The sequence below is a fragment of the Herpailurus yagouaroundi genome, unplaced genomic scaffold (assembly GCF_014898765.1).
Source record: "Herpailurus yagouaroundi ecotype Mexico unplaced genomic scaffold, PumYag 201, whole genome shotgun sequence".
In the NCBI taxonomy this organism is placed as follows: Eukaryota; Metazoa; Chordata; class Mammalia; order Carnivora; family Felidae; genus Herpailurus; species Herpailurus yagouaroundi.
In genome coordinates, this window is record NW_024412432.1 from 838,291 (window position 1) to 853,534 (window position 15,244).

The window sequence follows — 15,244 nt, forward strand, 5'->3', positions numbered from 1 at the left end:
TATCTATCTATCTATCTATCTATCTATTTAAAGTAGGCTCTACACCCAATGTGGGGCTTGAACTCAAAGGCCCGGAGATCAAGAGTGGCATGCTATACTGACTACTGACTGTGCCTTCCAGGTGCCCCCTAAGATAGGTTTATCATACCAACTCTTGAAAAGTAAAACACACACATACAGAGAAGTATTATGCAATCATAAAAAGAACAAGATCATACCATTTGTGACATGGATGAACCTAAACAGCACAGTAAAACCCTGGATTGTGAATAACTTGTTGTGCGAGTGTTCCTCAAGATGAGCAAACATTTCTAATACATTTTAACTTGATAAAGGAGTGATGTCTTGCAATAGCAGTACATGACTCCGAATGTCACGTGATCACTACTGAGTCAATGGTCCTTCTCTCTCTCTCTCTCTTTTGCTGTGGGATTGTGGATGATTGTCTCCCATGCTCAGATTCTCTGTCTCAGGCCTCAGTGTTTGGCAGAAATCAGTGATTTTTCAGAACAGTGGGAGGTGCCCACAACTGACACTAACTAGCGTATTTTTGTCACTTCAAAGCACCAATGGACAGTCCTTTGCTTTTCCATACAAGAGTAAGTTTAGGAATGCTTTGCTTCATTCTAGGTCAGGCTGCCTGCAGAAAAAGATCCTTTCTTCTGCTGCCTTATTGCCAGTTACATTAAATATGGTATATGACAAGAATTTCTTAATACTGTACTGTAGTCAACATCCGTGTGAGCATATACAATGACCCCCATGCAGAAAAAGGTGGAAAAGAAAGGCGGTAAGAAGAACAGGATGAGGGGCACCTGGGTGGCTCAGCCGGTTGAGTGTCTGACTTTGGCTCGGGTCATGATCTCACAGTTTGTGAGTTCAAGCCCCACATCAGGCTCTGTGCTGACAGCTCAGAGCCTGGAGCCTGCTTCGAATTCTGTATCTCCCTCTCTCTCTGCCCCTCCCACATTCGCACTCTGTCTCTCTCAAAAATAAATAAACATTAATAAAAAAATTTTTTTAAAAAGAAGGGGATGATTACAGTGGAAGAAAGACATCACAAAGTACAAATGAGGTATGCAAGTAGATGGAATTGCAAGATTTCATAAGAAGTCTAAGTCTGTGTCTTGTCTGCAGAGGAGGAGGAGAAAAAGGTGGAGGAATCTCTCACTTCAAATGAAATTAGGGAGATGTGTAAAATGTGGGAAACAATGCAAAATTTTGTAGAAAAGCACCACCCGAATAAGGCTGTAGCAGTGTGCAAGCAATGAATCTGTTTAACAACAATGCAAGGTCACATTTCTGTGAAATCCTCAAAAGGAGGCAAAAGCAAGTGTCATTGGATAGGTTCCTTGTTAAAGTTGCATGAAAAGAAAAAGATACCATTGAGCCAAAAGACAGCAAAGATTCCATTAGTGAGAGTGAAAGTCTTCCTACACAACAACCCTCCTCTCTCGTCTCCTTCACATGAACCAGGAAAGTTTTCAAAGGTAAGTGCAGGTTATTTTTTCTTCATATTTTGTATTGTATTACAGTATTCTGATCATTTTTATTTTTATTTAAGTTTTTTAACATTTATTCATTTTTGAGACAGAGTGTGAGGAGGGAGGGGCAGAGAAAGAGAGAGACAGAATCTGAAGTAGGCTCCAGGCTCTGAGCTGTCAGCACAGAGCCCGATGAGGGGCTCGAACCCACGAATTGTGAGACCATGACCTGAGCTAAAGTCGGACACTTAACCAACTGAGCCACCCAGGCACCCCTTGTGATCATTTTTATATAAATATTTTTGGGTTGTGGAACGAATCATCTGAGTTTCCATTATTTCTTATGGGGGAATTTTCTTTGATATACAAGTGCTTTGCATTACAAGCGTGTTTCCAGAATGAATTATGTTCACAAATCAAGGTTTTACTGTATTATGCTAAGTGAAATAGTCAGACTGAGAAAAACAAATACCATACGATTTCACTCACTGTGGAATCTAAAAAAAAAAAAAACAACAAAACAAACAAATAAATAAGCAGAATCAGACCTGTAAACACAGAAAACAAACTCATGGTTGCCAGAGGGGATGGGGAGTAGATGGGCAAAACAGGTGAAAGGGAGAGAGAGATACAGGTTTCCAGCTACGAAATAAAGAAGTCACAGGAATAAAAGGCACAGCATAAGGAATACAGTCAATATTATAATAGTGTTATATGGTGCCAGATGGTAGCTACACTTGTGGTAAGCATAGCATAATGTTTAAACTTGTTGAAGCACCATGTTTACACCTGCAGCTAATGGTAACATTGTGTGTCAACACAACACTCAAATACAAAAATTAATAATAAAAAAATTGGTGGTCTTACCAAAAGAAGTTGAACCTATGCATCTTAGCTTCTTCTTGTCTGTGGCACTTGCAAAAATTGCTGCAAACCTACTTTGTTCTATGACTTAAAATACTTAAATCACTACCTTGCACACACACGCACACACACAAAGTAGAATTAAAGGAGTTTGTTCCAGTGATGAAAAATTTCCATATTTTCATAGGGATGTGAATAACAGGGGTGGACAATCAGCCAAAACTCATTTGACTGTGCAGAGATGCACAGAAAAGTGCCAGAAGCCAAGCTATCCAACCAGCCTGATGGCAGGGCCCAGGCGGTGGACGGATCGGGACTGCATGGCGGCCCACCAAAAGTGAAGCTTCTTGTATTCCTGCTTTTATGTAATTTGGCCTTAGAGATGGTCAGGGCAGCCTCCCTACCAATGAAAGTACATGGGGATTTGTTGATTGGGGAATTGCCCATGACAGGCCCCTCGGGCAAAAAAACCATTGGGGAAAGAAAGAAGATTCCGCAGGGAAATTAGTGGCCCTACATCCAGCCTTTGCCACCCCCTATAAAGACTCCTCTACCTAAAGGAAGGATAGCCCCATATATTTCCCAGCCAAGGAGGGGAACAAATGGGTTCGAAATCCCCAATTCCGTTAACAAAGGAATGTATCTATGGATACAAGTTACTCCAACCCCCAGGCCCACTTGGCCGCCAGAAGGCATTCCAGAGCATATCTGGACCTGGTGGGTTAAGGTACAGAATGGTTCATTAGTTCCTAGGTATACATTGTCTCTCTGGGAGCACATAAGGCATGGGTTCCCAGGGCCCTCTTTCCTCCCTCTGGGCACCCCAGACCAAAGCGAATACTTTTGTTCCTTGTATCCCAGATGGTTCAAAGGAACAATTAAGAAGTCATGTCCCTGTAAAGGTTCCACTTGAGGTGTTGAGAGCTAGATGACCTTGAAAGGGCAAGAGAAAATGTTACAAGAAAATAACTATGTTGTTCCTTAACGGATGATAACACAAAAGAACATTTTTAGAATTAGGTAATGCCAGGGGCTCCTGGGTGGCGCAGTCGGTTAAGCGTCCGACTTCAGCCAGGTCACGATCTCGCGGTCCGGGAGTTCGAGCCCCGCGTCAGGCTCTGGGCTGATGGCTCAGAGCCTGGAGCCTGTTTCCGATTCTGTGTCTCCCTCTCTCTCTGCCCCTTACCCGTTCATGCTCTGTCTCTCTCTGTCCCAAAAATAAATAAATGTTGAAAAAAAAAAAAAAAAAGAATTAGGTAATGCCAGAAAGCATAGATGACACATGCTATAAGGAATTTGCTAACAAATACAATGCCATGCTTGCCACAATAAAGCGGCCTATCTAACACACTGCTATTGTCTGTGTCCATTTGTTATTTTCGCCGACGCCATTCATCCTTCAGGAACCCCTGGACCTGCTGGGGCTGGACTCTGGCAGAAAAGTGACAGAGTAAAACATTATCGATAGAAACTAGATGGTGGACCCAGGAGTGTTCACTGCACAATTCTTTCAATTTTTTGAGCGTTTTGTAAAATATCCAAGATACGTACACCGGAAACTGAAATTAAAAACTTAATAAAAAATTAAATAAATAAATAAAAACTCCTTGTTTAATCATGGTCAGAAATAAAAAAGAAGAAATGCACATCCAATGACCCAATCATTATTCTCCTGGGTATATACTCAACAAAAATGCATAAACATAAATCAAGAGATGTGTATTTTAAATCTTATGGTGGCATCGTTTATGCTGAGCAGAATGCTATTAGCAAAATGAGTAATATTTATTCACAGATACAAGAATCGGGGGAAAAGCCCATTCATGTCCTTAAGAAATAAATGTCAAAAATAATTTTGCATTTTATATTTAATAATTGCATGTCAAATTATGTAATGACTTATGTCATTTCGCCATGTGTATACAAATAATAGTTGTAATAAAAACCCAATTCAGTACAAAAACATTTTTTAATAAAAAAATAAAATATCCATGATAAAATGTTGGCAATCTTTAAATTAAAAATTAAAGATTTGGGGCACCTGGATAGCTCAGTCGGTTGAGCCTTTGACTCCGGATTTTGGCTCAGGTCATGATCCCAGGGTTCTGAGATCAGGCCCTCCACTGAGTGTGGAGCTTGTTTGGGATTCTCTCTTTTTCCCTCTGCCCCTCTCCCACGCCCGCGCGTGCTCTAAAATTAAAAAAAAAAAATTAAATTAAGTTAAAATTAAATATTTATTTTAAAAATAAAAATTAACTCTACACCTAAGATGTATTCATTACACTGTGTATTAATGATACCTCAAAACAAAACACCAGAACTAAGGAGGGGCTCGGTTAAAAACGGAATAGAAGGAAAATACAATAAGTCTGTTCAATCATAAATGTGGCTGTTCTGAGAAGAAAATTCTTTAAATTGGTAACTTGTTCTCTAAGTAAGAAGTAACTTCGGCCAAAGCAGGGGGCTGCGTCCTTCCTAAACAACTGTTTCTCCCCTGGACCCCTCTCCCTCTTCCTACCTATAGTGGCTGAGTCAGAAAACACCCGTGCAGCTTAAGCTTGCCTGCGCATCGCGGCCAGCGGAGCCTCATCTCGTAGCTACGGTGTGCGCCCCATCCAGTCCCCGTACACTCCAGTCTACCAGCACCCAGCGGGCCGCGACCCAGCGTCCACGCCCGACGGAAGCTCACGCAGCTCCGCCCCTTGTGCTCCGCCCTACGGCCCGCCGGGAGCTCCGTCCCACCCCTCCCCGGTTGCGCCCCGCCCCGCCCCTCATTCAGCTCCGCCCCACCTGGGTTGCGCCCCGCCCCGCCGCGACGAGGGTCGCCCCCGCGGGCCGGGACCCCACGCAGCTCCGCCCCGTGCGTCCTGCCCCGCTCCGCCCTGAGTCCCGCCCAGCCTTGCGTCCCATCCCCAGTCCCGAATTGCTCTGCCGGGTGCACTCTGATCGGCCTCGACCCGTCTGGCACAGCGTATGCGATCAGCCTGAGCCCCGTGGGCGCGATCCCTGGCCGGCCGGGCAGATGCTGGGCGTGATGGCCCACCTTGCCCTCGCCCCGGTAACGCGGCAGGTCAGCGGCCGCGCCGCCTCGGCCGCAGTCCCTAGCGGCCCCGAGCGCGGGCAGCCCCTGGCCGCAACAGTGGCCGAGCTGTCTGTGCTGGACGCCTCCGGGAGGCAGGTGCCGTTCGGCGCGCTGTTTCGGGAGCGCCGGGTTATCGTGGTCTTCGTGAGGGTGAGCGCAGGCAGAGGGGCGGCCCAGAGCAGGGACCTTGCGGCAGGCTGGGATGGAGGTTGCTTCTGTAGCCTCGGCTGGGGGACATCGGGTCCCTGAGAAGGTTCAAGGCCCAAGAGTGAGGTCTCCCTGGGCGTGGCCATCCCCATTGCTGGTCAGTAGAGGCTTCCGGAATACGAACTGCCCTTCTGGCTTCCTTTAATAGGAATGGAAAAATAGCCCTCCAAGCCAAGTACATTCTCCCAGCAAACGAGGCCTAAGAGCGGGTGCGGCCCAATTTTAATGCACCTCGAGCGCCCTTCACACCTTTTTCTGTCCACCTCGAGTGGCGTCATGAGTAACAAAGTACTTGGTCTTTTATAGTTGCTAACTTGCCCTTTTTGCCGTGTTGGGATTTCAGCATTTCCTGTGTTACATCTGCAAGGAATACGTAGAAGATCTGGCCAAAATCCCCAAGAGTTTCTTACAAGTAAGTTTCCTGAGAGTGAGCAGCAGTGTGCCTTGCCTCAGGGCGACCTTGTGAAAGTCACCTGTCATTTATTAAGAAGCGAGGTGTGGTGAGTATGACACATCTCCAGAACAGACTCTCACAAACCCGTATTATCACCTTCCTGCACATCTCTCCCAACACTTTCAAAAAGTAGACAGAGGTTAGAGATATATTTTTGTCCTGCTTTACTTTTCTATGTACTGCCTGCTAATATGTACTAATCATAATAATTTAGATGTTAGTAACTTATTTGTAAATGTTGAATGATAATGACCAAAAGCACAAATGCTAGAAATTATTGCTATTTTATTCCCTTTATTTTTGTAATAAGAGCACTGCAAATAGTTGTTGACTATGCGAAAATACTAATATATCTTAAAGGTGAACATTTGTATTTGTTAGGATGCGCTTTCCACATTCCTGGGACATCCACATACACGCTTTTTTTCAGATACATATACGTTTGTCCCCAGGTGAATTTTTGAGTGAAAAAATTAGGCAACCTTTATAAAACTAAGATCTGTTTCCCTCAGGCATTAGTAATTGGGATGTGAAAAAGTAAAATTGTCTAATTTTTAAAAACCCTCCAATAATTTTTATTCTTTTTTAATGTATGTCTTTGGGGAGAGGAAAGAATTATTGGCTATATTATTTTGAAGTTCTTTCTTGGCAAAAGACCAACTGAATTAACTGAACATTTTAGCATACATTTCTTTATTTTGATTCACACAATTTTGCTGTTTATTTCATTCTTCTAGAAGCGTATAGGTGGCATTAGAATGGAACAAAAGAGTTGAATAAGGGGGAGTTTTATAAAACATAAATAATTTCTGGTAATATGTACCTGTCCTTTTTTTCTCCTAAAGGAAGCAAATGTCACCCTTATAGTGATTGGACAGTCATCCTACCATCATATTGAGGTAAAGGTATCATCAGAAATTGCGAAACCAACAGATTAAATCAGTTTCAGACATAAAAATTATTTTATTTGAACAACTAAGTGTAGATTAAATTTACAAAAATAAAGATAGGTTATCATTACTTTTCTCTCTCATTTTTACTAATACAAATTCCAAATATTATCTTTTTTTAGCCTTTCTGCAAACTGACTGGGTATTCTCATGAAATCTATGTTGATCCTGAGAGAGAAATTTATAAAAAATTAGGAATGAAAAGAGGTGAAGAAATTGCCCCTTCAGGTAAGACATGACATGTCCCATCAGAAAATGCCGGTGGTGTATTTTACATTTGTGTATGTGTGCATAGAGAAACAAATGGTAAACTCATAAATCAGGCTGGTTTTTAGGATTCTAGTAAGTGGGCCAGATACACCAGATTCTCAAGGATTCATTTCCTAGGTGTAATGACATAGAAAGCTGTGAAGTACCAAAGGAGTGAAGAAAGCAAGTTGCAGAACACTGTTTTTGGTTTGATTCTGTTTTTGTGGAAATAAAAACCATTTTCATAAAGATCAAGAGTATGTATATGTGTGTGTAATGAAAAAGGTTTTAAAAGATACTGCCATGCTTACCCCAAGGTATAGAAGTTAGAAAAGTGTCTTTTGTGCTTTTAACAGTGGGAGTACATTTTTTTTTAATGTTTATTTGTTTTGAGAGAGAGATAGCACATGTGTGAGTAGAGGAGGGGTAGGGAGAGAGGGAGAGAGAGAATCCCAAGCAGGCTCCACGCCATCAGGGCAGAGCCTGAAGTGGGCTTCGATGTCTTGAACCAACTGTGAGATCATGACCTGATCTGAAGTCAAGAGTTGGATGCTTAACTGACTGAGCCACCCAGGCACCCCTAACAGTAAGTACATTTTACTTTTGTAATTCAATGAAAAAATAATATTGCTTGAGTTCATATATTTTGCTACTTCAACACCATAGCTTTGAATAGTATATGTTCTTTAATTGATGAAATCTGTTTTCATTGAAGCCAACTCAAAGGGGCCCTTCAAGCAGAAGTTATTGCTTCCCTCATTGTACTTTAATAGCACCTTGTACTTTATTATATACTCTATTAGTGATTAAGGTGTGCAGATACTATGGTTATTTGAAGAATTTGAAATTTTATTCATTGTTATGTGGTCCATATTCCCTGCCCTTAGCACAATTCTTTATAATTAACAGAGCTTCATCAGCTTTAGGTGAACCATTGCTGTGTGTTTTAGGTGGAAAGAATGTGGCTTCTAAAATGCCAAATGAGAAGGGGTGCCTGGGTGGCTCAGTCAGTTAAGTGTCCAACTTTGGCTCAGGTCATGATCTCGTGGTCGTGAGTTCAAGCCCCCCGTTGGGCTCTGTGCTGACAGCTCAGAACCTGGAGCCTGCTTCAGATTCTATGTCTCCCCTCTCTCTCTGCCCTTCCCCTGTTCTCTCTTTCTTTCTCTCAAAAATCGATAAAAAAATTTTTTTTAATTAAAAAAAAATGCCAAATGAGAGAACTCAAACTCAAATCATTCACTCTCAAAAAATATTGTTGCGCTCTTGTCAGTAATCCCCACTTTGGTGGATGCTCCCAGAAGAACAGTGATAAACAGCCCCTGCCATCCTGAAACTCATACTCTTCTCTAGGAAACAGAAGCGAACAGCTGATTACAATTTAAGGGCTTGTACTAGAAAACATGTAAGGAGAAAATCATTACCAGAAATGTGAGGGCAGAGAAGAATCTGGGAAGGCTTCTCCCGAGGAGGTGTCACCTAAGCCCACTCTTTTTTCTTTTTCAATTTTTTTTTTAATGCTTATTTATTTTTGAGAGAGAGAGACAGACAGAGCACGAGCAGGGGAGGGGCAGAGAGAGAGGGAGACACAAAATCCAAAGCAGGCTTCGGGCTCCGAGCTGTCAGCACAGAGCCAGATGCGGGGCTCAAATTTGTGATCTGCAAGATCATGACCTGAGCTCAAGTTGGACACTTAACCAACTGAGCCACCCAGGCGCCCCGCCCCGTAAGCCTACTCTTAAAGGAGTTAGCTGGGTGAGATGAGTCTGGAGAAGGGTGCTGCTGACAGAAAGCACATGCAAAAGCACATGGGCATGAAAAACTGTGGCCCTTGGAGAAGTGCAGATCCCTGCATCACGCCAGAGTCTAGGAGCCAGTTGAGGAATTGAGCCAGGGGACAGGTGTTGGCCATTTCAGACTGAGTCTGGGGTGACCAGCCAAGGAGTTTGGATTTGCTCTGGAGGCAGTAGGGATGTCACACAAGCATTTTAGGTAGAGAAGTGATAGCCATGTGTCCATTGTGGTGGAGTATTTAGAACTTGCCGAGCCAGAGCCACTGATACAGTTATAGTAGGGTGTAGCAATAGACTAGAAAGAAGTGCTCGGGCAGAAAATGGAGATGAAGAGGAGGGGATGGGTCAGGAGCTATTTATGACATAGAGTTGATACGATTGCTTTACTGATGTTTTTTCAAAAAAGCAACCTAAATTTTATTAAAACTAATAATGAGCTATCATAAACAGAGTTTACTATTTCCTTTTTTCTCCTTGGTATAGGAAATTGCAATGTATAGATTGTGAGCCTTACTTATTGGTAGACTGTTTTCTGTGTTATAATAGTCCCAGTGTGTGTAAGTTCTGTTTATCATTTAGCACTTTAGATCTAAACTGTGAGCTTCATCTTAGTAACACCTCACCATTCGCAGGCACAATAAAAATGCAGAATTGAAAAGAAAACAGATGAATTTGAAACAAAACTTATGCTTGTAGTTATTAGATAAGGTATATTTAAATCTTTTAAACTCTTCTGACCTGTGTTAAAGTACTGTATTTCCAACCAGAAAGCATTATTTTCTCATAAGATCATCTTTTACAAGTTCCTCTCTGAAAAAGCATAAGTCTCAGAATAGTCCTACTTGGAAATTAAGACACTAAAAAATTAGATTATAATTTTAAGGGGCGCCTGGGTGGCTCAGTCGGTTAAGCGTCCGACTTCAGCTCAGGTCATGATCTCACGGTCCGTGAGTTCGAGCCCCGTGTTGGGCTCTGTGCTGACAGCTCAGAGCCTGGAGCCTGTTTCGGATTCTGCGTCTCCCTCTCTCTGACCCTCCCCCATTCATGCTCTGTCTCTCTCTGTCTCAAAAATAAATAAACGTTAAAAAAAAAAAAAGATTATAATTTTAAATTAATGGACATTTTATAAAGACAAAATAAGAAAATAAAGCCCTTACATGCCAGGAAATAATGGGTTTGTAGAAGACTGAAAAACAGGAGTTTTATACATATGAACTAAATTCAAATGGGCAACATTAGATCGTGTTTGAAGCAAAGACTGTCGAATTCTAGGTCATGGAATCTCCTTCAACTGAATTTCTAAAGTTTCAGAAATATTAAATGACCCCATCTTTGGACCTGAAGAAATAGTTTGGATTTCTGAATATTTATTTTAGATAGAGAATCCTATAAACCAGTAAACCAGTCTTTTACTCATGTCTCTAAGCTAATGAGCCTGTATTTGTTTTTTGGTAACATCAGTGTCCATCATAATGGAAACATGAAACAAATAAAAGAGTCGTAGAGATGAAGGGAAATAATAGGTATTTGGAAATACTAGGAATTCAGGCAGGTCAAAGGCAGTGTAAATAATAAGCCAAAAACAAAACATAAAAGGCAAGGATAGGAGAAAGATAAGTTACAAGAAGGGTAAAGAGACTGAGTCCCTTTACTCAGTGGGAGTGGAAGGGAAGTATTAGTCACAGTGGGGAAGGAGACTGAAAAACTGACAGCCAAGGAGAGATGGAAAGGTGGCTGGAGTAGCTGTTGTTACAGAGAACTCCCAAAGTCTCAGTAGCATAACACAGTAGAAGATTAGTTCTTTTTCTGGTAATTTCAAGATGGGTGTATCTATTCAGATGTCTCTCCTCCAAGCAGCAATACCAACAGGAACACAGTAGGAAGGACTGAGGCCTCTTCCATCTTGTGGCTCTGTCATTTTCAACCCAAGGCTTCCAAGAAGGTAGAGGGAATATGGAGAATCACTTGTGGGAGGTTTTAAGGAGTTGGCCTGGAAATGGCCCAAATCATTTTATTCAGGGGTTAGAACATAGTCACGTGGCCATACGAAACTGCCAGGAAATTTAGCTGTGGGCCCAGAAAAAGGAAATGGGTTTTGCCAGCATATAATAGTCTGTGCCACAGTGTCTCTTGAAAAGGAGTGTAGTTACTTATAGTAGGTGAGAGACTCAAAAGAGGATAAATGGGGTATTAAAAGGGAAAGCACTGGGGCGCCTGGCCAGCTCAGTCAGTAGAGCATGTGACTCTTGATCTCGGGGTTATGAGTTCGAGCTCCATGTTGAGTGTGGAGATTACTTAAAAATAAAACCTTTAAAGAGAAAAGGGAAAGCAGTACCAATTTGAGAAGTCTGTAGCTGACATTCTTCTGTGGCATTGGGATATATCATGACTTCTTCCTTTAAAGTAGTAGTTCTCGATCAGGGGACATTTGGTATTGTGTGAAGACATTTTTGGTTGTCACAACTTGGTGAATGGTGCTATGGCATCTAGTGGGTGCACAGGGCAGTGATGCTGCTGAACATCGTACGTTACACAGGACAAAGACTTGTGTGCTCCAAAATGTCAATAGTGAAAGGCTGAGAAACCTTTCCTTGAAGGAAGAAAAAAAGACAACTTGAAAGTAAGATAACACACAAGAAAGAGAATGTTTTAGGGACACCTGGGTGGCTCAGTCGGTTAAGCGTCCGACTTTGGCTCAGGTCAGGATCTCGCGGTCCGTGAGTTTGAGCCCCGCGTCGGGCTCTGGGCTGATGGCTCAGAGCCTGGAGCCTGTTTCTGATTCTGTGTCTCCCTCTCTCTCTGCCCCTCCCCTGTTCATGCTCTGTCTTTCTCTGTCTCAAAAATAAATAAACGTTAAAAAAAATTAAAAAAAAAAAAGAAAGAGAATGTTTTAGAGGGGGATGGGCAAAAGTGGGTGAAGGGGACTGGGACGTACAGGCTACCAGTTATGGAATTAATAAGTCATAGCAATGAAAGGTACAACATAGGGAATATTGTCAGTGGTATTTCAATCGCTTTGGATGATGACAGATGGCAGCTACACTTGTAGTGAGCACAGCCCAACTACAGAGCTATGGAATTGCTGTTATATACCCCAAGCTAATGTACATTCTGTGTCAACTATACTTCAGAAAGAGAGAGTGAATGTTTTACACAAGTACTAACATTATCTTCTGATATCTAATTGAACATAAAATGATAATATCTAAAGACAATTCCCAATATTTCAGGAAAGAGTCCCCATATAAAATCAAATGTACTCTCGGGAAGCATTCAGAGCCTGTGGAGGGCAGTGACTGGCCCTCTTTTTGATTTTCAAGGAGACCCTGCTCAGCAAGGTGGAACCCTCATTTTAGGTCCAGGTAAGCATCAAAGTGCAATTCCAGTAGTATGCTTTTTGTGCCTTTTAGAAGTTAAGAGGCCACCCAGTTTCTTCATAAAATAGATACCATGTAAAAATGGCAATTTGACATTGTAATAGTCACCATTCTGTGCTTGTAGGGGCAGGGGGCATCTTTTGTTTTTAAAGGCTTCTGTGTATTTTGTGTCTGTTTATTGGATGTAATGTGCCCATCATTCTGTGCCTGAGTGATTTCAGTATTTGAGATAGGAAAGTCAGTGGTGGTTTGGTGAATTGTATATGGCTATAAAACTGTTTAAAAAGTTCATGGAGGGGCACTTGGGTGGTCCAGACAGTTGAATGTCTGACTCTTGACTTCGGCTCAGGTTGTAGTCCCAAGATTGTGGGACTGAGCCCCGCATTGGGGTCTGCACTGAGCGTGGAACCTGCTTAAGATTCTCTCTCTCTCTCTCTCTCTCTCTCTCTCTCTCAATCTCTCTCTCTCTCTCTGTCCCCCCCGCCCTCCTCCCCCAGCCCCTCTCCCAGCTTGTGCATATTCTCTCTCTCTTAAAAAATAAATAAAAATAAATAAAATAAGAAGTTCATGGAAGTGAACATTTCCACATAAGAGAAAATCCTCAAGCTTTCCCCCCACCCTGCCTTTTTTTTTGAGGGGGGGGAGGGGGCGTCAATAGAAGAATCAATCCAGTTACTTATATCTAATAAGGCTAGAAGACTTGCTTAGTGTCAGAAGGCAAGTCAGCTCATTCAGTAACAACTACTGTAAGCCACATAGTTTTAGTAGCTTTATTGATTGGAATACCTGAAATTTCTTTGGCTCCACATTGCTAACTGGTTGACCACTGGATCTCTATCATGTTCAAGTATTGTAGTCAGGGACAGGCACTAAGTAGATTTTTCTTAGTTCTTCCTCTTTGAAACTGCCCACAATAGTGAGCATAGCTTCTAGAAGTTATAAAATTTTACTTTAATAAACTCCAGATGTCTAAAAGTCTTTAGAAGGAGGCTTTTGACCAAACATTATGGCTTTTTGGCTTTCTGCAGTTAGAGTACTTTAGCTAGCTAAAACCTGTCATTCAATTTCTTTCCCTCTCTTGTGAATTTACACCAGTTAGACCAGACAGAAGAGAAGCCCTGTTTTATGAGACTGAGTCCTATAGATTATCCTCAATGACATTGAGCCATAGTTTTGGATGGCTTGTTTCCATCGTCCAACCTGTTGTGAGCCCCTCATCTCCATTGTCTCAGTATCATGTGACCACATGTTCAGGTGTGTAAGAGTGATGAGCACACAGAGTTCATCACTGGAACATACTCAATAAAGAGAATATTTTGATACTCTGCCGGAAGGAGTGTAGCTCCTCTAAGGAAAGAGCTGGGTATACTTATTTACACAAATCTATCACAGTTAACCCAGTATTTCATTTTGCCTTATTTGATAATAAGCCAATTCATGATATTAAATCTACAGTGATACTATAGACAACAGTTAAGTATAATGCAGAGAACATGCCTCTTATAATTAATCATGAGGGTTGATGGAGGAAGGTGGGGGGGGCAGATGGACTAGATGGGTGATGGGTATTAAGGAAGGCACTTGTGATGAGCACTGGGTGTTGTATGTAAGTGATGAACCACTGAATTCTACTCCTGAAACCAATATTGTACTATATGTTAACTAACTAGAATTTAAATAAAAATTTGAAAAGAAAAAACACATGCAAAGAATTATAGAATTTCATCTGTAGGTTGAAATAAAAAAAGCTAATCTAATGTTTTAAGTTCAACATCTGGCTTTGAGTCTAAGAATCAAAGTAAAAAGATCTAGACCTATAAATTACGGGGTTTTTTTTATTTGAGCAGATAAAAGGTTTGTTGTGGAGGTCTTAACAGTCTCAATGCCCTGCTTTTCAGCCTCTTTTGGTCTCTGGTTATAATGCAGATAGCCTATTAAATCAGTGTTTGAGAGTGAATTTTTTTTTAAGCAAGTGATTTATTCCATTATTACATTTAAGAAACAGATGTGATTTTCCATTTGATATCTGTGTTCTGTATTGTTCCTGTCTGTTTGACAGGACATTTTATTTAATTACATCTAATAAAACCTAACAGAGGTTATAATTTAAGAATATTTCCCCTTAGATCTCATAAAACATTAAGTATCACTCTTATTTAACCATAATCCTTTTCATCCTTTATTACCTTAATTAAAAATTATTACAGCATTATATAGAGAATATTATGAACTCCAGGCAATTAATTTTTCCCTTAGGATTAATTAAAAGTTGCTTTTGCTTCCTTTATTCTAATAAGCAATAAATCTAATGAATAATACTATATGCCAACCTCTGCCTTTTATTCTTACTCTCTTCTAGGTAACAACATCCATTTTATACACCGTGATAGAAATAGGTTGGATCACAAACCCATCAACTCTGTTTTACAGCTTGTAGGAGTTCAGCATGTGGACTTTACAAGCAGATCTTCAGTTATCCATGTGTGATGGTGTAGACTCTTTATCACTTTCGAATGGACCCTTGGGATATGACCTGAAATGTTCAGATGTGGTATCCTTGTGCAGTGTCTCACTTGTTGGCTTTTCCCAGCCTTTGAGGAGTTATGAAAACATAAAGAGACCACGTACTAGTTGAACTACATACTGAGAGGCATCAGTTGTCAAAAATGTTATATATATTTATAATTCTATAGCTTTTAAAGTTTTATGTAAAATAAAATTTTATTTATATAAAATAAAACTTTAAAAGCTATAAAATTAGAAATACCATTTTTTATTTTACATTAT

At 41.1% G+C, this 15,244-nt stretch overlaps 1 protein-coding gene across 1 annotated transcript; it reads left to right on the forward strand.

Annotated features, from left to right (window-relative positions):
* Positions 1-5,204: 5,204 nt before the first annotated feature.
* Positions 5,205-15,093, forward strand: PRXL2C (peroxiredoxin like 2C). The gene is made up of 6 exons (XM_040450203.1): positions 5,205-5,580; positions 5,981-6,049; positions 6,937-6,990; positions 7,164-7,269; positions 12,311-12,442; positions 14,817-15,093. The coding sequence occupies exons 1-6, from the start codon at positions 5,371-5,373 to the stop codon at positions 14,942-14,944; spliced, it is 699 nt and encodes a 232-aa protein (XP_040306137.1). The 5' UTR covers positions 5,205-5,370; the 3' UTR covers positions 14,945-15,093.
* The last annotated feature ends 151 nt before the right edge of the window (positions 15,094-15,244 follow it).

Excerpts from the sequence above, each read along its gene's own strand:
- PRXL2C (XM_040450203.1), top strand. The coding sequence starts at position 5,371 with ATGCTGGGCGTGATGGCCCACCTTGCCCTCGCCCCGGTAACGCGGCAG. Across the intron at positions 6,991-7,163 it reads CATCCTACCATCATATTGAG|CCTTTCTGCAAACTGACTGG; the intron begins GTAAAGGTATCA and ends ATCTTTTTTTAG. Across the intron at positions 12,443-14,816 it reads AACCCTCATTTTAGGTCCAG|GTAACAACATCCATTTTATA; the intron begins GTAAGCATCAAA and ends ACTCTCTTCTAG.